This window comes from Tachypleus tridentatus, chromosome 7 (assembly GCF_004210375.1).
Source record: "Tachypleus tridentatus isolate NWPU-2018 chromosome 7, ASM421037v1, whole genome shotgun sequence".
In the NCBI taxonomy this organism is placed as follows: domain Eukaryota; kingdom Metazoa; phylum Arthropoda; class Merostomata; order Xiphosura; family Limulidae; genus Tachypleus; species Tachypleus tridentatus.
In genome coordinates this window covers 113,996,405-114,020,486 of record NC_134831.1, presented here as the reverse complement: position 1 = coordinate 114,020,486, position 24,082 = coordinate 113,996,405, and the positions used below count along the sequence as shown (strand labels likewise).

Here is a 24,082-nt window from a genome sequence, read left to right as displayed (position 1 = left end):
TCCGAGGGTCACGGGTTCGAATCCCCGTCACACCGAACATTCTTGTCCTTTCAGCCGTGGGAGCGTTATAATGTGACGGTCAATCCCACTATTCGTTGGTTAAAAAGTAGCCTAAGAGTTGGCGGTGAGTGGTGATGACTAGCTGCTTTCCCTCTAGTCTCACACTGCTAAATTAGGGACGGCTAGCGCAGATAGCTCTCAAGTAGCTTTGCGCGAAGTTCATAAACAAACGAACAACCTATTTAGTTTAGTTTGTGCTTGTTGGTATCTCTTTAACGTATATCTTTGTAGTTAAGCAACTTTGTTTGCTCGTTTATAATTAAGCACAATGAACTGTCTGTGCTTTGTCCATCATTAGTATCGAAACCCGGTTTCTAGCATTGTAAGTCCGCAAGCATACCGCTGTGGGGGCGCAGTTAAACGAAAAGCTACATAATATGTTATCTGTGCTGTGGCCACCACGAGTATCGAAAGCCGGTTTTTAGCGTTACAAGACTTCAGATTTGTCGCTGAGTCATTGGGGAACAGCACGTGAGATTTGTAATGAGGCCTCATAATTCTTCATTTGATTTTGTTAAATATTTATAAAACTTATGTGGAATTAAAATTATTTAGGCTGTTTGATGATATATTGTCCTTCTATAAACAACAATATTTTTTTATCCTTCCAAAAATCGCCGAGAAATCACACGAAAGGCCCTGCTGGCAAAAGTATGGCAGTAATTAATATTTCTGGTTTTATTATACAACTATTCATCAGAAATTTAAAATTCTGCTTTTGTCATTCCAAAGTCGTTTTCCATAACAATTACCACGTGCCCCTTCTTTCTTTTTCATACAAATACCCTTCTTACCGGATCGTTCGACAACCTACACTCATGAGATTCCTTACCATTTGTGGATGAACACAAGCAACGATTTATTTAAAGAATTCAAAAGGAACAAAGGTCCCGCTAGGGTGCCAGGAAAAGTAATGGAGCTCTCTTGTAAGTGTTTCTTGTTCCTGAAGTGGGTTCGCTTCCCTTAATTATTAAAGTAGCCATTTCCGTTAACTTCGTAAAAGATCTCCAAGAAAAAAAAACATATCAGGTACTTTGAAGGAAAAGATTGATTGGTTAATTTGAATTATTTTAAACTTCACTGGCCAATGAAAAATCACATGATGGTAAAGTTATTTTCTTCTTTTATTGGCAAATCCTTGAATATAAATATTCCTTAATTACAGGATTTTGTATTTATAGTCCTTATAGTTTAGGAGTTTTAGCGATTTTCACTATTTGTCCTCTGAGTGTTTTAACACCAGATTATTTTTGATATGACCCGGTGGTTTGAGTGTTCGATTCGTAATCTGTAGGTCGGAAGTTCGAATCCCCTCACCAAATGTGATCGTCCTTACAGTCGTGGTGATAGGGGTTATAATGTTACGATCAATTCCAATCTTCGATTAGAGTAGCCGAAGAGTTTGTGATGCAGACTTTGTGCCTTCCTTAACGTCTATCACTTCTAAATCAAGAGCAGCTAATTTAGTTAGGTAGTAGTTATGCGCGAAATTCAACGAGTAAAAGTGTTGGTATTTTGAAATGAAAATATATGAAAATTATTATTTTGTGCCTTTTTCTGTAAATAAATGATGAGTTTTTCATTACATTTCTACACATTTTACTTCACGTATAATAAGGAACTATTCTCGACTTCTAACATCCGAAGTTAACAGTACTTTTCAGCAACGTTCGATTCTCTCATAAATTTAAATTGTTATTGCTTTTGTCGTTACTTTAGTTTTGTTTGATCTGCGGTCAATATTTTTTATCAATCCCTGACCAGTCGTCTCAGCAGATAGCCCGATGTGCCTTTGCTATAAGAAAAACACACACACACGTTCGATCCCTGCCAATGTCGCTATGGAAACTGTTACATGATTTCTAATGACATAGAAATTACTATTGTTCTTAATAGAAATAATCACATGATTTCTAACAACGTGGTTATGTTTTTTATCTTTCTTACAGTACTGTCCACTAACCTATGTGAACAGAACTTCAGTAGTTAATAAACAAAATAAGGCAGTAATTACTCGCGACTTGTGAAAATACGTACACGAAATTTACTCTAGTCTATTCCTAAATAAATCTGAAGACATATTCAGGTTCAAGAAGCTGGGGAAAACCGTTACGTTTTTTTTTTTTTTATATCTTGGTTTGTGTGTTTTCTTGTAGTAAAATCACATCGAAACCCTGATTTTAGAGTTGTAAATCCGTAGACTTACCGCTGTACTAGCGGCGTACAGGCTTTATGTTTATATCTTTATCGTATGGCTACTTGCGTCTCCTTTAAAATAAGGCCAGTTGTTTAAACGCTGTACAGAGTACACCTCCATAACGTCTCTTATTTCACGTATTTCGTTTTTGTTCCTTAAAGATATGTAGATAAACACATCATTGTGTGAAGTTTGCTTATAGTAAAGTGTTTGTTTTGGTAACAACGTTTTTATTGCTTTGTTAGTTCTTTTCTATTGTTTTGGCTGCTAATCTGTTGTACGCAGTGTGAGTATCACTGTTTTTGTTAGTAGGATTCGATCCCGAGACTACTTGACAGAGAAGTTTACCACTTTTACAAAAAAAACACGAAAGGTTTTGTCAAGACTTCCCTGAAGACTGCAAACGTAGGATAATATCGAGAGAAAAGACAGAATATATAGAAATAAAAATTATATAACAGTTAATTTATAACTAGTTTGTGGTGACTGTAGAGTCCTATAACCATGACAACGACCGTATTTATGTACTGAATACTTATAAAACGTACACCATCTAGTCCATTTCTGTGATATTTTAAACATTAAAATAAAACTTGAACCTACACAGAAGTGAATGAGTCACCACGTGCTGGTGGCGCCAGCGTCACGTGACGTCAAGGGGGTTTCCTTTCTATGGGTAACAAGCTATCTGATTCAAACCGTGCAGCTGCATTAATGAGAGCAACAACTCTGTTGGGGTTTGTTTTTTATCTTATTCTCCGCACATACTTATCTGTTCATCTGTACAAAGACGTTTTTATGTTTAAACTTCGTCTTGAAGCCAAGTCCCACGATGATTGGATACTGCAATAAGACAATCGTTAAAACTATTCTCATTCATAGCACTGACCAAAAAAGGAGGTGTTTGAAACCACACACACATAACACACACGTCAGCAGCTATTTTATTTTGGTCTTACTTTATGAACGAGCGTGTGATACGGACGGACATCCGATGATACCTTAACAGTTCCGAGAAGGGAAGTCTTAGAAGCGAGTCATTGACGTGTTAAAACACTGGATTCATTTCGTATGTTGAATAAAACACGAATGTTTAAGAAATAATAATAAAGAAAAGAAAATTATATGATAACTGGCCGCCTTCATATGAATCTTGTGAATGTAATGGATCAAGGTTGTTGTCGTTTCAGTACCGGAAACATCATTTTTTTTTTTATTTTGCTTGTTGTTCTGACATACGTCGAATATAATCAGGGATAATTAAAAATCTACACTGTAAGCTTCACCAAGAATACTGATTATTAAGTAATTAAATAAACTATACTTAACACACCAATAAATGTTGGCTTATTTTTCGTCCCTCAATGGCTTAGCGCAACGTCTTAAAACATGAGACGCTAAAAGTCTGGTTTCAATACCCGTAGTGGAGAGAGTACAAACGGCCCATTGTGTAGACTTGAGTTTCACAACAACCAAGCTAAGCCTCGTTTTTAACATACTTTCATAATCCTTGATCAAATTTTTTAAAACTTACTGCAGTATCACATTTTAACGAAGCTGTAAAACCCCTCTGTTGATAATGTATGTTGTAAACAGACAACATTTGACCACATGACTTAAATACATCGTATAGATAGAGTTACATTTCACACAGACACGAAAATTGTAATCTCATAATCTTTGTAAGGATCGTGTGATAAGTTTGATAATAATACCACGAATTTGTTTTAAAGTAAACCAGTTCGAGCCTAGAAGACGAATATTAAAGTATAAACAAACAGAAACTCTTATCTCTTTAGTCAGAATGAGACGTTTCATGATTTTTCGGTGTCAGTTTCTACACAAGAGCAAACAAAGTCTAATCACGATGTTAACATGTCGCACATCCTGTTGGATGATCTATTGTTGGTTACCATGCACTTCTATGTAGACAAATAAGACTTGAATTAACCCAATCAGTTGCAAGTCTCCTATCCCTCCAAACACAACACACAACAGAAAACAGTATTACGTATTGGTGTAAGTTTTACAAAGTTGTCAGAATAGAGAAAAACAAATCAATTGATTTGTATGAGCTGACGATTTTCCCAGGATGAACTGACCTTTTGGTCCGAAAATAAAAAATATTGTGAACTGTTTCTTTCTAACATTAATTCCGTTTCGATTTCCTCCTTATTTTGGCTGCCAATATGTCATAAGAGAACTAAATCTCCACTCGAAACATAAACGTCGTCGGAGAAGCCAACCTTCGAACCACCTGACTTTTTTCTGACAAACCTTATCAACTCTCCACACACACGTGAACGAAGTTGTAGGATCTATACAATATTGAAAATAATTACCAATTTACCAAAAGTACAGAACTAGTAATAGTTCACTGATATGTTTCATTTTTAATTTCCAAAGATATAAATCCATCTAACTATATGTTGATAAATCTTACTATGTTTCATCTATGAAAACACTAAAGAAACCTGACTGTAGTTATTATCTTCTCTAAGTTAATCTATTTACTAAACACTGAAGAAACCTGACTGTAATCTATTTACTAAACACTGAAGAAACCTGACTGTAGTTATTATCATCTCCAAGTTAATCTATTTACTAAACACTGAAGAAACCTGACTGTAGTTATTATCTTCTCTAAGTTAATCTATTTACTAAACACTGAAGAAACCTGACTGTAGTTATTGTCTTCTCTAAGTTAATCTATTCAATAAACACTGAAGAAACCTGACTGTAGTTATTATCTTCTCTAAGTTAATCTACTTACTAAACACTGAAGAAACCTGACTGTAATTATTATCTTCTCCAAGTTAATCTATTTAATAAACGCTAAAGAAACCTGACTGTTGTTATTGTCTTCTCTAAGTTAATCTATTCAATAAACACTGAAGAAACCTGACTGTTGTTATTGTCTTCTCTAAGTTAATGTATTGAATGAACACTTGATTTAGGTCATTATTTTCTACAGGTTCTCCTGTCACATGCACTAATGAAGGAGAGGATGTGATACTTCCTCCTATTACTAAAAGCCCCTGCATTAAGTGTGAATGTAAGGTACGTATGAAACATCTCTTATAATTCATTATAATTATAATAATGTTTGTGGCAAAAGCATTTCCTAAACTTGTAATGCGTTAAGCTTAACACTGATGTTTTATGGCAGGTATAATTAGTTAAATATTCAATGCGTTAGGCCTAACACTGATGTTTTATGACAAGTATAATTGGTTAAACATTCACTTCATTAGGCTTAACACTTATGTTTTATGACAAGTATAATTGTTTAAACATTCACTTCATTAGGCTTAAAACTAATGTTTTATGACAAGTATGACTGTTTAAACATTTACTTTTTTAGGCCTAACATTAATGTTTGCTGACAACTATAATTGGTTAAATATCACTTCTTTGGGCCTAACAGTATTGTTTTATAACAAGTACAAATGATCAAAGTTTCGCTTTATTAGACCTAACACTAGTGTTTTATGACAAGTACAAATGGTTAAATATTGACTTCAATCTACTCAGGAACACGTGTACTCTCGATTATTTTGTAAACTAGTTCACGAAGAGAACATATTTATTTCAGTGTTATTATGTATAGTATGTGTTTGCTTGTGTCTTATGACAGAAATTACGTGTTTGTTTGTGTTAATATGGAGATCATCTACATAATTGTGTTATTAAAAAGAGTACATGTTTCGTTGTCTGTGCATGTTTGTACTTTTCTGACCCTACTTAGAATCAGACAACATAGTTTTAGGAAAACCAACTGAAAGTTTGGACTAACAGTAATAAATAATTTTCACACTGTAGATAAGGTAAGCACTGCGTGTGTCTGATTCTTTTATTCATGACATCAAACTGCCTATCTAGCAAACGATCAATGTTACGATTTGTGTATAATTTAACAACATAAATTTGTATTTTAATTTCTAAACTACCTGCATGCTAATAAAGTTGAATACCTTTCTTTCTTACAGTTTTACAGGTGGATTTTTAGAGCAAAACATTAAAAGCATCGTCTCTTTTGTTACGACAACTTGTCCTTTTCCATCATAATAGTTGTCTAGAGTCTGCGATGTACAAACCACGATAAATCACCCTTATTCCTTTTAAAAATCTCGTGCTTTCTAACCATTTTGTTTGTTTGAAAATTTCGCACAAATCTACTCGAGGGCTATCTGTGCTAGCCGTCCCTAATTTAGCAGTGTAAGACTAGAGTGAAGGCAGCTAGTCATCACCACCCACCGCCAACTCTTGGGCTACTCTTTTACCAACGAATAGTGGGATTGACCGTCACATTATACACCCCCACGGCTGGGAGGGCGAGCATGTTTAGCGCGACGCGGGCGCGAACCCGCGGATTTCGAGTCGCACGCCTTATGCGCTAGGCCAGCTTTCTAACCACGATGGCTGTCTGGTATCTGTTTTTACATACTTTACCTTGGCTGTGCTTTGTTTAAGGACTTTTTAAAGTTTGCAAAAACGTCAGCTGTGTGTCAATTGTTTAGAACCATTTGTTTAAAATCTTTCTAAAAATATGGTTTATTGAATGTTTCGGAAATTCGCGTGTTATACAAGACTATCCCTATACATTAGCATTTCCCAATTAAAGCCTAATCGACTAGAGAAAAAATAACTATATATACAGTTAACAGCACCCAACATTAACGCTTCATATACTCTAATTGGATAGTGAATTTTCATTATAACTCTCATAATGCGCCCACGGCCCCAAAAAACAAGAGTGCACTTACTTTTTTCTTTACGGGACACGAACCAGGAACCATAAGATTCACAATTTGGCAAGCTAACTATTGTGAATTTCCACCAGGACTTGGTCTATTTAAACTACACGTTACAAGAAGCCGGAAGAAGCTCAGAGTGTAGGAAGGGTCCCTAAAAGGCAATGTTTTCCAAACTTTTGTCCTGTATGCTCCCTTTAATAGATACGGTTTCTTGTGCAACCGTACCTTGTTTTTAATGAATGAAAGAGTTAAAATGCTGCATGTCCTGTAGTAATTAGTTATTATTAATAAAATACATTGAAACGCTTGTCTTTTTTATTATTTATCTATCGACTCTACCCCAATCGTTTACCATTCCAAGAGATCGTTTTTACCCCATTCATCTCCCTGAAGGGCGCACCCCACACTTTGGAAACCACTGCTGTAAGGGATTATATGGTAGTAGTAGCTAACATTGGTTTACTTGTTTGAAGTTAAGCATAGGGGCTATCTGTGCTTAAGTGGCTGCAGGCATACTTCTGTGCCACTGGAAGCGCTGACGGTAGACAAAACAAAAAGCAAACATACACACACATAGATTCAGAACAAAATTCAACGAGAAACTGTAAATCTGAGAGCTTTCTAGAAAAAGGAAGATTTATTGTAACAAACGCTAATTATTATAACTGTTATTTTTTCTATTGGTGGACCACACAAATCACGAGTCCGTGAATCATATATTTTGTAAATATCACGATAACAACTTACAAACTAACAATGAAACTAAAGTTTATTATGTTTTAAAGTCGAAACTCGCCAAGCTATGAACGTGGAACTGCCTTGTAAAAAATGTATTTCAAGATGGTTGGTATGGGTATTAAAAATTTACCAAAATAAAGTAGAGAAAAACGTTTCGACCTTCTCAGACCATCTTAGGTTAAGATAAAGCGAGTTTTCAATGACCATTATCAGACACATGTCTTAGGGACGAGAGTATAAACGGCTGGTATGGGTATTAACACTTTCATTTATGAGCAGAGAACAACGTTTTGACCTTCCTGGGTCATCTTCATGTTAACAAAGATAGTTTGCAACTGACTGTTCCCTTAATACCAACTATATCTACCCCTAGCCCTAAATCTTTGCTGTTTATCCATAAGTCTCAGGACGAAATCCTGAGGACTGTTTCTGATGATTACGATTCTATGAATGGAGTTCTGAAGAATGTTTCTTTATGTTCTACAGTAGTATGTCTGCGAATTTACATTGCTAGAATCCGGGTTTCGATACATGTGGTGGGCAGAGCACAGGTTGCCCATTTTGTAGCTTATTGCTTAATTACAAACAACCCTATGTTCTGTAAGTTTCTGGACAGAGTTCTAGAGAATATTACCTTATGTTATATAAGTTTCTGGATAGAGTTTTGGTGAATGCTCCCTATGTCATATAAGTTTCTGGATAGAGTTTTGGTGAATGCTCCCTATGTTATATAAGTTTCTAGATAGAGTTCTAGAGAATGCTCCTTATGTTATATAAGTTTCTGGATAGAGTTCCAGAGAATGCTCCTTATGTTATATAAGTTTCTGGATAGAGTTCTAGAGAATGCTCCTTATGTTATATAAGTTTCTGGATAGAGTTCCAGATAACGCTCCCTATGTTATATAAGTTTTTGGATAGAGGTTTGGTGAATGTTTCCCTCTGCTGTTGAAGTATTTGGATTGGGTTTAGGAGATTATTACCTCATGGTCTTGCCAAGCTGATTCAGTATCCCTGATTGATAATACAGGTATAAAATTAAACTTTGTATTTGATGTAAGGGTTGACCTGGCTAATCTGTTCTAACAGAAACCTTTTGTTCCACATAATGACATGGTTGGTACAAGCTATTACTCATTGAAGTGAAATTGGTTCTGGTAATAATATAACGCCTGTCTATAATTAATATAAAGGCGTTGTTCATGGACTGTACCTGTTTTGGATAGCGTTTAAAGCTGCTAGTTCAGGTCTTCATCAGATCTTAAAATGCAATTCAAGACTTCCTGGATAGATGTGGTCCATGGACAACTCTTTCAAGCACACGGTCCTTTAGTTCAAGTAAGAGTCATTAATCATCCCATATTAATTAACGCTTAGTTTCTTCATTAGTTTCTTAGTTTGTCCGCCACTCTTCCTCATAGTTTTGGTGCTGGCGGAGACAAATTTATAAGAGGAACTCTGGAAGACAATATAGCATAGTTTCCCTATATTACGGAGGTATAAAATACCATCAGACGGTTACTTAAGTATGATGGATGTCTGGGAGTAGGTTTTTAGGATAGCTATACCAGAATCTGGCTTTTAATAATGCGATACTGAGTCCCTGTTCACCGGAGCTCCACGTTTGAATACTTATACATATCCCCGTGCTCTGGAGCCAAGGGCGAATGTCCTAACAGTGTTTGTTTCGGGTACGGACCCCTTTGGAGTAGCTATAGAAGTAATTGGGGATAATGGGGAAACTTGAGAGATACATTGGAGTCTCTGTGGATTATGAAGGGACAGAGTGAGTGTATTCTTTGTAATGGGGAAACTTGATAGATACATTGGAGCCCCTGTGAATTATGAAGGGACAGAGTGAGGGTATTCTTTGTAATGGGGAAAATTGATAGATACATTGGAGCCCCTGTGAATTATGAAGAGACAGAGTGAGGGTATTCTTTATAATAGGGAAGCTTGAGAGATACATTAGAGCCCCTGTGAATTATGAAGGGACAGAGTGAGGGTATTCTTTGCTGTGTCACTATTTAGCACCCTATTCCTGATGACACAGATATCGTTCCGTTTGTTGGAATGTCTCTGCATAACTTCAGAAAGTCGCCCCTGAACCAGTCGTGTTGTGACGTAACACTGAGCTTAACTGTCTCTACGCTCCTATCTGATATCTTTATGTTTCTGTTTATTAAAGTATCTTTACGATAATTAGCTTATTGTGAATTTAACAGATGTGTACTTGATTGGTATGATTTGGATAACATCAACAACTAATTGGATCCAAGACTAGTCCTGTGAATCATAGTATTCTGGTCTTGCAGTGAAACCACTTTCTAATTATTATCTATTTACACATCTTGCGGAAGTGGTTCCTAGCTGGACTTCTATAGCGTATGAGGTTAGAAATAACACCTCTAGCACAGTTGTTGTGACCACATCTTGATAAACCACAGGTTTATCTAACCTGTTTCTAATTAACTATCTTAATAATTAGGTGTTTAAACTGAATTTGTCTTTTGAGAACAAGTAAGTACTTTAGGTAGCTTATATTTGTTTGAAAACGAAAATAATTAAATAAAACAACCAAAACTGTATATCTTTATAAGTATAACACCTGTCTTATTATGTGACGTCTCTACTCGCTATATTCCCTTCTTCGTAATGCGTGATGTCACTACACGCCATTTATCGACGGAGACAACATTGAAGTCACTTGGTTAACGGGAAAGATGCATGATTCACGTGTGGTCGATATTCTTATACCTCCTGCAGAGGTCGCTACTGTAAATGGTATATTTTCACAGTGTAATGCAGGCTCCCTGTAGATGGTGGGTGGATTTAGGAGTCTTTTGTCCGCAAGGTTAAGTTTGTTTTATAACGCATTTATGAACCAAATTTCTTATGCGTCAAAATTTTTTTTGTTACCTAATAACGTACGAGCCACACACACAAATAAAAACATAAATAAATCAATATTCTAATAAATTCAGTTAATTACATCTGTGGGGTTATTATGTATCTTACTTACAAAATAATCAGTTTTTTACAATTTTACTGGCCATTTCTTTCACTGAGTCAATGTTGTAACAGATAAAAACGTTGAAATTCTCAATACGATACAATGGTGGACTTCGCTGGGAATAGAGATATACAAACAAGTCACAAACTCAAAGGTTCACAACGTGCCTTTCAGATTTGTTTGTTTTTGTATTTCATGCAAAGCTAAACGAGGACTATCTGCGCAAGCCGTCCCGAATTTAGTAGTGTAAGACTGGAGGGAAGGCAGCTAGTCATCTCACCACGCATCGCCAACTCTTGGGCTACTCTTTTACCAACTAATAGTGGGATTGACCGTACCTTTATAACAACTGAAATGGCGAGCATGTTTGGTGCGACGGGGATTCGAACCCGCGACCCTCGAATTACAAGTCGAACGCCTTAACCTATCTGGCCATGCCGGGCCATCTGCCTTTCAGACCAGCTGTGCAGTGAAGGTTTCAAACTTGCATATTACTGTTTACCATATTACCTATACCTACTGTGTACCACATCTCCATGTTTAACATATTACCTATACCTACTGTGTACCACATTTCCATGTTTAACATATTACCTATACCTACTGTGTACCACATCTCCATGTTTAATATATTACCTATACCTACTGTGTACCACATTTCCATGTTTAACATATTACCTATACCTACTGTGTACCACATCTCCATGTTTAACATATTACCTATACCTACTGTGTACCACATCTCCATGTTTAACATATTACCTATACCTACTGTGTACCACATCTCCATGTTTAATATATTACCTATACCTACTGTAAAATTACATTTCCATGTTTAACATATTACCTATACCTACTGTAAAATTACATCTCCATGTTTAACATATTACCTATACCTACTGTGTACCACATCTCCATGTTTAACATATTACCTATACCTACTGTAAAATTACATCTCCATGTTTAACATATTACCTATACCTACTGTGTACCACATCTCCATGTTTAATATATTACCTATACCTACTGTAAAATTACATTTCCATGTTTAACATATTACCTATACCTACTGTAAAATTACATCTCCATGTTTAACATATTACCTATACCTACTGTAAAATTACCACATCTCCATGTTTAACATATTACCTATACCTACTGTGTACCACATCTCCATGTTTAATATATTACCTATACCTACTGTAAAATTACATTTCCATGTTTAACATATTACCTATACCTACTGTGTAACACATCTCCATGTTTAACGTATTACCTATACCTACTGTAAAATTACATCTCCATGTTTAACATACTACCTATACCTACTGTGTAAAATTACATCTCCATTTTTAACATACTACCTATACCTACTAAAAACCACATCTCCATGTTTAACATATTACCTATACCTACTGTGTACCACATCTCCATGTTTAACATATTACCTATACCTACTGTGTAACCACCCACATCTCCATGTTTAACATATTACCTATACCTACTGTGTACCACCCACATCTCCATGTTTAACATATTACCTATACCTACTGTGTACCACCCACATCTCCATGTTTAACATATTACCTATACCTACTGTGACCCACATCTCCATGTTTAACATATTACCTATACCTACTGTAAAATTCACATCTCCATGTTTAACATATTACCTATACCTACTGTGTAACAACCACATCTCCATGTTTAACATATTACCTATACCTACTGTGTACCACATCTCCATGTTTACCATATTACTTATACTTATTCTTCATATTTAACGTATTACATATACATACTGCATACTACATCCTTGTGGTTACTATATTACCTATACTTACTGTATATGACATCCCTGTGTTTACCATATTGCCTACACTTACTCTGTAGTACATACCCATGTCTACCATGCTACCTACACTTGCTCTGTAGTACATACCCATCTTTACCATATTACTTACACTTACTCTGTAGTACATACCCATATTTACCACATTACCTACACTTACTCTGTAATACATACCCATGTTTACAATATTACCTACACCTACTGTATAGTACATTTATGCATTTAACATATTACCTACAGTTACTGTATAGTACAATTCTATGTTTACCATATTACCTACACCTACTGTATAGTACAATTCTATATTTAACATATTACCTACAGTTACTGTATAGTACAATTCTATATTTATCATATTACCTACAGTTACTGTATAGTACAATTCTATATTTACCATATTACCTACACCTACTGTATAGTACAATTCCATATTTACCATATTACCTACACCTACTGTATAGTACAATTCCATATTTACCATATTACCTACACCTACTGTATAGTACAATTCTATATTTACCATATTACCTACAACTGCTGTATAGTACAATTCTATATTTACCATGTTACCTACAGTTACTGTATAGTACAATTCTATATTTACCATATTACCTACAACTACTGTATAGTACAATTCTATATTTACCATATTACCTACAACTACTGTATAGTACATACCCATGTTTACCATATTACCTACACCTACTGTATAGTACAATTCTATGTTTACCATATTACCTACAACTACTGTATAGTACAATTCTATATTTACCATATTACCTACAGTTACTGTATGGTACAATTTTATATTTACCATATTACCTACACCTACTGTATAGTATAATTCTATATTTACCATATTACCTACACCTACTGTATAGTATAATTCTATATTTACCATATTACCTACAACTACTGTATAGTACAATTCTAAATTTACCTTATTACCTACACCTACTGTATAGTACAATTCTATATTTACCATATTACCTACACCTACTGTATAGTACAATTCTATATTTACCATATTACCTACAACTACTGTATAGTACAATTCTATATTTACCATATTACCTACAACTGCTGTATAGTACAATTCTATATTTACCATGTTACCTACAGTTACTGTATAGTACAATTCTATATTTACCATATTACCTACAACTACTGTATAGTACAATTCTATATTTACCATATTACCTACACCTACTGTATAGTACATACCCATGTTTACCATATTACCTACACCTACTGTATAGTACAATTCTATATTTACCATATTATTTACAACTACTGTGTAGTACAATTCTATATTTACCATATTACCTACAGTTACTGTATAGTACAATTCTATATTTACCATATTACCTACACCTACTGTATATGACAATTCAAAATTTACCATATTACATACAACTACTGCATAGTACAATTCTATGTTTACCATATTACCTACAACTACTGTATAGTACCATTCTATATTTACCATATTACCTACAGTTACTGTATAATACAATTCTATATTTACCATATTACCTACAACTACTGTATAGTACCATTCTATATTTACCATATTACCTACAACTACTGTATAGTACATACCCATGTTTACCATATTACCTACAGTTACTCTGTAGCTTTTTCAGTGATGTTCTCTCTGTTGTAGCTAGAATGACGTCACATTTAAATTTATTTTCGCTATTTCTTACTGGATGGGAAGATGGTTTGTGTATGTTATTTTTATCCACTTAGCTAACACTGAAGTAATGTAACAGTAAGTAATTTAACTGACAGGTAAGGTATTAAAGTTTGGATGCCTACCTTTAATTACAAAGCTTATTATGAATTTATAGTAGGCCTAGTTTTTATTTTCAAAAGAGTAAATGATCAGTTAGATTATAATATTTGTGGTAGTTCAACGAATGCAACACAATTTGTCAAAATACCATTTTTTATTATTTCATTACGTTTTCCAGTTCTTCAGCTATAAGTTTTAAGATTTACAGCGTTAAAATGCAGGAGTGCGATATTCTGCAGTGGGCAAAGAACAGTTAGCCCACAGTATAGTTTTGTGCTAAAAAACAAACACTGTAACTCAGTGATATCGAGAAACCCACTTGTTGAGAAATATATATGCAAAAACGGCTCGTTTGGGTTGAGAAAATATTTTACATAGAAGAGCGAACAACGTTTCGACCTTCTGTGTAAAATATTTTCTCAACCCAAACGAGCCGTTTTTGCATATAAACACTGTAACTGAGTAATTCTGGTTTGTCACTATGAGGCGCTTCGTTGAATAAATGCTTATTTATCAAACCGGTAAAAATATAAACAGTCCATAGGTGTAGTAAATTAGTATACAATTAGGTTTCCGTAAACCTTTATGGCCCTCTGTGAGTGTGCTATACGTTTGTTGACGTAAACACTAAAATCCATGGCGGAATAATCCACGGTAAACATAGCCTAATATGTAGTTCCGTGTGCTAAAACAAACGAATCATTTATTTCTTATCTCAGTAACTTTTTGCAGTTAATTTTCGTAAAACAATAAAAAACAAACAATTATTCGCATTATAAAAAATCTAGTGTTTTTGTTATTTATCTCTTCTTAGAACGGCCACGTGACCTGTCAGCGTACAGCGTGCTTTAGTGACAAACAATGTTATTTCATACAGCATAACGAGAAAGGTGCCTGTTGTAATTTATGTAAAGGTAGGTATATTCAAGATCCGTATGCAGTTACTTTATCTACAAATGAAACTGAGATATTAATATGTCACTAGAATTTCAGTTTAACTTTTTGAATGTAACCAAATTTACAACTGATCTCGAAAATAAAAACTTGAAGTTAAAAACCGTCTAACAAATAGTGAGGAGTATATTACATCTAGTAGTAATAAAGTTGGGAACTTGTTACTTCAACTAAGCTCGAAACTTGAAAGTAGATATTTGATGACAACTAAACACTGTTTTGAAAGTTGCCAAAAATTATTTTTTTTTATTTTCAGGTTGTTATTTAAACGGAGAGTTCCATGAAAGTGAAACCGAATGGGTGGATAGCAACGACCCCTGTCTGACATATTCTTGTCAAGTAAAACAAAAGTCCTAATTAAGTAGAATTATAATTTTTAAAAATATTACAGCAGTCTTCAGGTTTTCGAATGACTTGTATTTTTGAAGTTTTCAACCTAATTTTTATATTTTTTGTATCATAAATCATCTGTTTTTTTAATAGTTATCCATTGTGGCTCGAACTGTGCATATCTTTTTCTTTTGAATTTTAGTTTTGTCTACGATTTCATTTTCAGCAACTTTAAGGCAGAATAGTAAAGCAAGGTTGTATATGTAGTTAACATTATATGGTGCCCCCTATGTTCAGCTGACTTATCACACAACTAATCGTTTAGTTGGTTTGTCAGAAGAATTAATAATTACAGTTGAAGCTGTTTAATCACTAGGGGGAGGGTTGATTCAAATTAGAAAATAAATGGGAAACACTGTACTTAATTAAAATAATTAACGCCATTGAGGGATATCATGTCCGGAAGGAAATACTTCCTGTACACTCTCTGAGTTCAATACTGTGTTTAGGAAAGTTGATATCAAAGACTGCGGTTGCTTCAAAATATATTATTACTAGTTGTTGTACAGTTGTTTGAATGTACCGCTATACTCTTGAGTTAGCTGACACTAAAGTTAAGATCGAACTCTCCTATTAAACAATTAAACATCACACCAGATGGTCTAGACCCACATTACCATGACTGACTGTCAAACAGTTGAGGAGTTTTCCATATTTAAATCCAAAGTAAGTGACATCATATCTGATGTTTAAGACCCATGAATACACTACTGAGAACATTAAGAAGTTGCACCTGCCAATACTGTTCAGAATGATGAAAGGTGAAGTGAAGACGTTTGTCTGGTATGAGGATCTCACAAAAAATTATATGTTGTTCCTCTAAAGCACTCGTGTTCGGACATGCAGAAACGAATGGTGTTATTTTAGTGATGTTGGCAGCTAGAAAATGTTAGCATACACATATCAAGAACTATCTATCATCAATTATTGTTCTTTACCTCTAACATGAATTCTTAGCCACCATTGGCCGAGAATGGATCACATGGTATGAAATTTGTTTACTGTTGCGTTAAAAAGAAGAAGAAAAGACAACATTGATCCATAAACTTTTTCAGACAATAATTTTTGCATCACAGCTGATGTATTTAGACCTAATATAGAACAATGTTTGAAAGCTCGCGAACCTTTTAGATAAATTATGTGCTTAAAGCTACCCATGTGCGCACATTATGTATTTATTGGTATGATAACATGGTGATGAGTTGTTGTGTTGTGAACATTTAACAATTTCATAATGATGTTGATTTATTATTGATTCTTAAAATTAGGTCCAAATTTTCAATGAAATGTTAAACCTTGATTTATATCAAGGCCTTTGATTGTTTGTTTTGGAATTTTGCACAAAGCTACACGAGGGCTACCTGTGCTAGCCGTCCCTAATTTAGCAGTGTAAGACTAGAGGGAAGGCTAGTCATCACCACCCACCGCCAACTCTTGGGCTACTCTTTTACCAACGAATAGTGGGATTGACCGTCACATTATAACGCCCCCACGACTGGGAGGGCGAGCATGTTTGGCGCGACCGGAATGCGAACCCGCGACCCTCAGATTACGAGTCGCACGCCTTAACACGCTTGGCCATGCCGGGCCCTATATCAAGGCCATCGGGTATAAGTTAAATACACAATGACTATTTTAAGTAATCAGATTTTAATAAATATGAAAACAGAAGGATGGGCTAAAATAAAATAATTATAGACTTCGGGTTACAGATCATTTGTTGCCCTCGTGACCAGTCTCTAATTGTTCAGTTATGCTCCTGACAATAGTATAAATATTTGGAATAATGTTTAGGCATACGTTTCTGGAAAAGGTCACAAAGGATAGGAAGATATTGGAATATTTAAATTACAAAATTTACAGCTTTTACAGTAAGTAAGATTTGTTTCTAGAACAGATAAGACATTCCAGTCTTTCTCAACTACATAAGTTTTAACGGTAAAGAAAACATCGATAAAGAAGGTGCGGACTTAACTCAATACTTAGTAGTGTTAATCATTTTTCTAGTAAAGTAGTTATAGTGATAGAAACTTAAAAACACAGATGATAAGAGTTTAACAAACTAACAAACTCCACAAAACAAAACCCACTCACGTGACCATCCCAAATATAGCAACTGTTAGTTTGGTTTGGTTTATTTTGAATTTCACACAAAGCTATACGAGGGCTATCTGCGCTAGCCGTCCCTAATTTAGCAGTGTAAGACTAAAGGGAAGACAGCTAGTCATCACTACCCACCGCCAACTCTTATGCTACTCTTTTAACAATGAATAGTGGGATTGACCGTCACATTATAACACACCCAAGGCTGAAAGGGCGAGCATGTTAGGTGTGATGGGGATTCGGACCCGCGACCCTCGGATTACGAGTCAAGTGCCTTAACCACCTGGTCATGCCGAGTCTCAAATGTTAGTACACTTCGATCAGAAACTTGGAAAAGACTGGTACGTAAATAAACCTTAATATGACCTGCAGATTCGTTTTTACCCTTGAAATGAAAATTATATACGTGCTAAGAAAGCTATATAACAAACCCCCCTCACCAGGAAACATTTACAAAATACAGTGTGACATTTGTCCAGTCTTGCACATAGGTAAAACAGGACGTAATTTGGAGATCAGTTTGAAAGAACACCTTCCCAAATTCATGAGTAAACACAAACAGTTTTTGCGAACACAGCTTCACAGTACTAAAACATGGGTCTGACACTAACATAAGAAAAATTAGAGAAGCTTTATTAATGAAATCAAACAGTCTCGCAGTTAACAAACACACAAGTACATCTGTGTTTATCTTTGGTTGTTATTTATTCATACATTTCTAACCTTGTGTAAATAGTGTATAAAATATTCTGTAGTTTTTTATACTTACTCAGATTTTGTTTCTTTTTTTCTGTTCAACTATAAATAAATAAGCTGTCAATTCACATGAGTTAATATACACATACGTAAGTAATCACTGTCAGTTATCAGTTGTTAGATTGTTCATTTAAATATTAAAATGTTCTTTACTGATAAAACTTGTTACATCGTGTTGTAAAATCTGTAAATTTTAATAAAATAAACTTAATCAATAAGAAAACCTAAAATAAACTGTTTTGTACAATGCTTTTGCAAAAAAACAACAAAAAACCTTCAATAATTGGTGTAGAAGAGATAGTAATGGACCTTTTAAAGCTTTTCAAATATTCAGTATCCAAGAACAACAACTGCAGTTTAGTACAGATGGCACTTTATGTCGAAGAACATTTATCTTCTTGCTGGCTTTTTATTGGCCCAGTTATAGATAGAATTACTGAAGAATATTCTGCTATCAAGGAATTCGTTGGTTGCATGATCAAGGAATAAAAGTGGATTATGTAATGGTCACTTTTAGAGGATTCATCATAAAACCTAAACAAGTCTTACCAACTTTAAATGTACACTTTATAAACGAAGGCACTGTTTTTGTTCATAAATACCTATACGTTTTTCTAATGTAAACGCCTTAAATTACCAAATTAAATAGTTGTTGAGAACAGTATGACGATTCTATATGAAAAAAAAAATTGTTAGTGAAAGGAAAAGAATGGACTTGAGCAATTTCCATTTCCAGATTCTAGAATATCATTTACGTGATACCACGCTTCCTGTTGGAGAGGACACAAGGGAAACTTCAAAACTTCTGAAGCCAGAAACTTAACACCTCTTTTTTTAACTAGGGGGCTAGCAAGCTACACACAGGTTTAATAGCCTACCTTTGGGGAAAGGCGCCTTTAGTTAGTACCTTCATAAAAGATATAGAATGTCTAACCCAACCGTAAAAAGCAGAGGACCTCTTATAACCCTTTATTTATATATATTCTTTAAAGACTTAAGATGTCTTAGCCAGACAGTAAATATGAGGACTCTCTTATTATCCTTTAGTTAATAGTTTTATAAAGGACCTACGATGTCTCAGTCTGACAATAAAAGAACACTGAACCTCTTATCATTCTTTAGTTGGTACAGTCTTAGAGGACCTAGGATGATTCAGTCTGACAGTAAATAAAATTGGAGACCTCTTATTATCCTTTGCTTTGGGCCATTAAGCCCAAACAACAACTTATCATTCCCTAGTGAGTACATTCTTAAAGGAGTTAAAATATCTCAGTCAGATAGCAAGAAAATAAGGATCATCTCATTATCCTTAAGGTCACACATTTTTAAAGGATCTAAGATGTCTCACGTCAACAATGAAGTATGAGAACCCTTGAAGTTCTCTTTAGTTGGTACATTTTCTTAGTTTGAAAGCACAAAATGAAGACCGTCGTAGCACTGAGAAGATTGGTAAGAACTCCCTAACGTCACTTCTGATGACATCGATTGCATTAGAGATGAATGAAAAACATACCTTACCCACAGTGATGTAAGGCCATACTAGACCAATAACATCAGGAAATTGAGAAAGTAGATCATTTTTGGAATGAATTTTTCGAATTTCATGTAATTACGCAGGTGAAGAAAATCTTCGCATGTGAGATAAAAACAGAGTAATGCTTTGGTTATATCTCAGGGTTTGTTTCTTTGTTTCTGAATTTTGCGCAGAACTACACGAGAACTATCTGCACTAGCCATTAATAATTTAGCTGTCTGAGACTAAAGGAAAGGCTGCTAGTCATCACGATCTATCGGTAACTCTTGAAATACTCTTTTACCAACGAATAATGGAACTAACCGTAACTTATAACGCCCATACGGCTGAGAGGGCGAGCATGTTTGGTGTGGTGGGGATTCGAAGCCGCGACTCTCAGATTACGAGTCAAGTGCCTTAACCATCTTGCCGGGCCTCTCATTAAAAAGCTGATAATTAACAACTTGCTAAAAGTAAAAGGAACTCGACTGTTTTATAAATAAAGTGAACGGTGTTATTTTCATCTATTGAAGTGAATGAAATTCATTTGGTCAAAGTAAATCAAAAATATTATTTTCTACAATAATGTGAATAGTGTTCATTCATTCCTTACAAATATAATTATTTTTGGTAAAAGAATTACAGTTATTAATAACACTGGCCTGCGACTTTAAACCTAATAAACTTCGTTTTGGTTTTAATGTCGGATTTTACATAATTTAGGTACGCAGACTTGGAAAATAATATTTATTTTTTACATCACGTAAGGATTTTTTTTACACACTGTAAAAAAATCTTAATTAGGCCAAATTATTACTTCAGTCACTAAAGTGAACAATTTTTTTATTATCATGTTTGGGTTCTAGAACGATCGATAAGATTTCACGTCGCGATTGGTCTAGAGAAATCTATAGACAGTGGTTGTTAACATTTTAAACATAGCAAAATGTGACCTGATTTCAGTGAAAAGACTCTCTTATGTAAAAATAAACACGACATTTTGTGAAAAAATCTGTACGTGATGGAGAAAAATGAACATAACTCGCGGTTTCAGCGTACAGGAATTACTGTAGAACATGTAAAGATTTCAATACGATAAAACAATCGCAAGCCAGTGTTATGTTATAAATATTTTTGTTAGTTAAGACTATTCAATGATTGTGCGTGAAGTACCGTTTTTATGCTGTAGATGTCGTTTATATTTACTATTAATGTTTAATAGAGCTTGAATGACAAGTTTTCATGTAATGTATTTCTACCTTCGGTTTTTTTAAAGTATTAGTTTTTCTTTACTGTAATTAATATTGATGTTAATATTAGAATATCTATAACGCATATTTCATATTTTAGAATCTTTTTTTATTTCTAATGCACGTTTATTTAGGTGAAGTTTTGAAATGTTTTCATTACATGTATATATATATCACGTTATTAAATAAGATATATTTTAATTATTTTCATTATTTAAATTCCAATTTTTGAATACAGAATTTTTTTTTTACTTTTTTATTGTACAGTCAATCGTTGAAAGAGGAAATTATTGTAGTGTATTTATCACATATAACAATTTTTAATAAATGAAAATGTTTGATTATTGATTAATTAATTTAATTCGTTTTTAAGTCTGGGATCCTAACGGAAGCTAGGCTTCACTGCCACGTTCCTTGCCGCAATCCTCAGCCACCTAGACCTGGAGAATGTTGTCCTGCGTGTCAAGGTGGGTGTACATTTTGTGTATCAGTGATTACAGAAACGGTAGAAATATAACTGATATCAGAATTGTTATGTCGTGCTTGTTAAAAAAAAAAACAGCTATAAAGAGAGTAAACAAAATATATGACATGAGTCAAATATACGTCATAATAAAATAAAGAAGTGAGTGGATGTTAGCGAAAAATCATAGTAAATGGAACAGATTACCGGAAGACTTGAAATTAGAGAAGTTAGTTTTGGCAGATTTCTGCGCCCCTTACAGTAAGTAGTACGTTAATTTAAGTTCAATTTCCACATTATTGTACGCCGTCGTGTTGTATGTTTTTCCAGGTAACTGAAGCTAGTTTAATTATTCTATGTCTGTGTTTGATAATGTTAAGCCTACTTAAAAACAGGCCAATATAGCAGTTTCGGACTGTTCCACCCCTTTAAATAACAAAGGATGCAAACAAAGAGAGCTTTTTAGGCGGGAAAGTTTGTTGTACACTGTAATCTTTAACCAAGTTAAAAGTGTTCACGAATTAAGTCGACTAAACCACCCATTTTATGTCACTCCTTACTGGACAAGACACGACTGATGCTCGAACTTGACAGCAAAGTTAATGTTAATATGAGATAATATATTTTACCTAGTAACCGTGAGGTAATATGTTTCACGTTACGACCACAAAATTTATAACTGATTGACTGTTCTTTCACTAAACTACCTTCCTTGAACTCTATAAATACTCTTCTGTACAAGACACAGTGTACTGTATATAGCGATCTATATACATGACACCCAAATGTCTGCCACACACTGTGTCTCGTGAACAATTAAAAAGTACAAACAAAAATTATATGTCAAAATGCTTCTTTTAAAGAGCACATTACAAGAAACTTATTCACTTTTTGCTATTATTTAAAGTTTATTTTAACACCCGTCTCTCAGTTTTCGTATGTACTGAACGATCAGCTGCTGTGTTCTACCGGTTGGTACACGAGTCAGCTTCGAAAAAGTAATTTGTGCATGCTTAAGTTTGTTTTGAATTTCGCGCAAAGTTACACGAGGGATATCTGCGCTAGCCGTCCCTAATTTAACAGTGAAACACTAGAGGAAAGGCAGCTGGTCATCGTCACTTACCACCAACTTTTGGGATACTCTTTTACCAACGACTAGTGCGATTAACTGTAACATTATTACGCCCCTACGGCTGAAAGGACGAGCATGTATGATTAAAATTTATTGTGATTTATTAAGTAAATCTAACTTAAGGCGCTACTTTTAATCAGCTCAGTTTCGAAAAATATATACAGTTGTAACTAAATGGGTAGTTTATTATTAGGACGATTCATAATTACAACTAATATACAACAAAAGCGAATACCTTATGTAATTTATTTATTTTAAACAGACGGTCAAATTTTACCATTCGATTAGACGAAAACACTGGCAGTTGGTGTACAGTTGACTAGCTTTCACCTCTGGTCCGACATAACTAGGTGGGTTAAGGCGTTTGATTCGTAATCTGATGGTCGCGGGTTCGAATCCCCGTCGTACCAAACATACTCGCCCTTTCAGCCGTGGAAGCGTTATATGTGACGGTCAATCCCACTATACGTTAATAAAAGAATACCCCAAGAGTTGGCGGTGGGTAGTGACTTGCTGTCTTCCCTCTAGTCTTACACTGCTAAATTAGGGACGGCTAGCGCAGATAGCTCTCTTGTAGCTTTGCGCGAAATTTAAAAAACAAACAAACAAAAACAAACTCACCTCAAGTCTATCAGTTCAAAAGATGCAAATATTTGAATGCAAGATTTTTTAACTACACGTTTGTCCCGTGAGTAATACACTAATTTTCCCTTGTGTCTCCAATAAGACGGTAATGTTGGACATCCCACTAGTCTGTTAGATAATTTTATAGAAATAAACGTCCCCTCCCAGTGACACTACGATTTGTCTGAGGACTCATAACGCTAGAATCCGGGTTTTAATACCCGTGGTGGGCAGAGCATCGGTATCTCAATGTATAGTTTTGTCCTTAACTACAGATTACTATAAAAAAACTTTGTTTTCACAAATTGAAGAAATATTTTGTGCTTTACTTCTTTACTTCTTAAATTAATCATTTTAAACTATAGTCGTAAAGGAAACTGAATTGTAAAAAAATAATAATACGTATTGGAATAAATAGGTTTATTATACTTTTTAATTGTCTAATTTAAAAGAAACGACTTAGTCTTCTCGGATTGGACAACAAA

General features: G+C 34.6%; 1 protein-coding gene across 1 annotated transcript in view; it reads left to right on the top strand.

The window, feature by feature from the left end:
* The window catches only part of LOC143256432 (BMP-binding endothelial regulator protein-like), a 68,040-nt gene that overhangs the window by 13,688 nt on the left and 30,270 nt on the right, over positions 1–24,082 (top strand). Inside the window, exons 2-5 of the mRNA XM_076513660.1 lie at positions 5,232–5,317; positions 15,227–15,326; positions 15,623–15,705; positions 21,752–21,845. Of these exons, the coding sequence (XP_076369775.1) occupies positions 5,232–5,317; positions 15,227–15,326; positions 15,623–15,705; positions 21,752–21,845 (363 nt within the window). The remainder of the gene's footprint in view (positions 1–5,231; positions 5,318–15,226; positions 15,327–15,622; positions 15,706–21,751; positions 21,846–24,082) is intronic.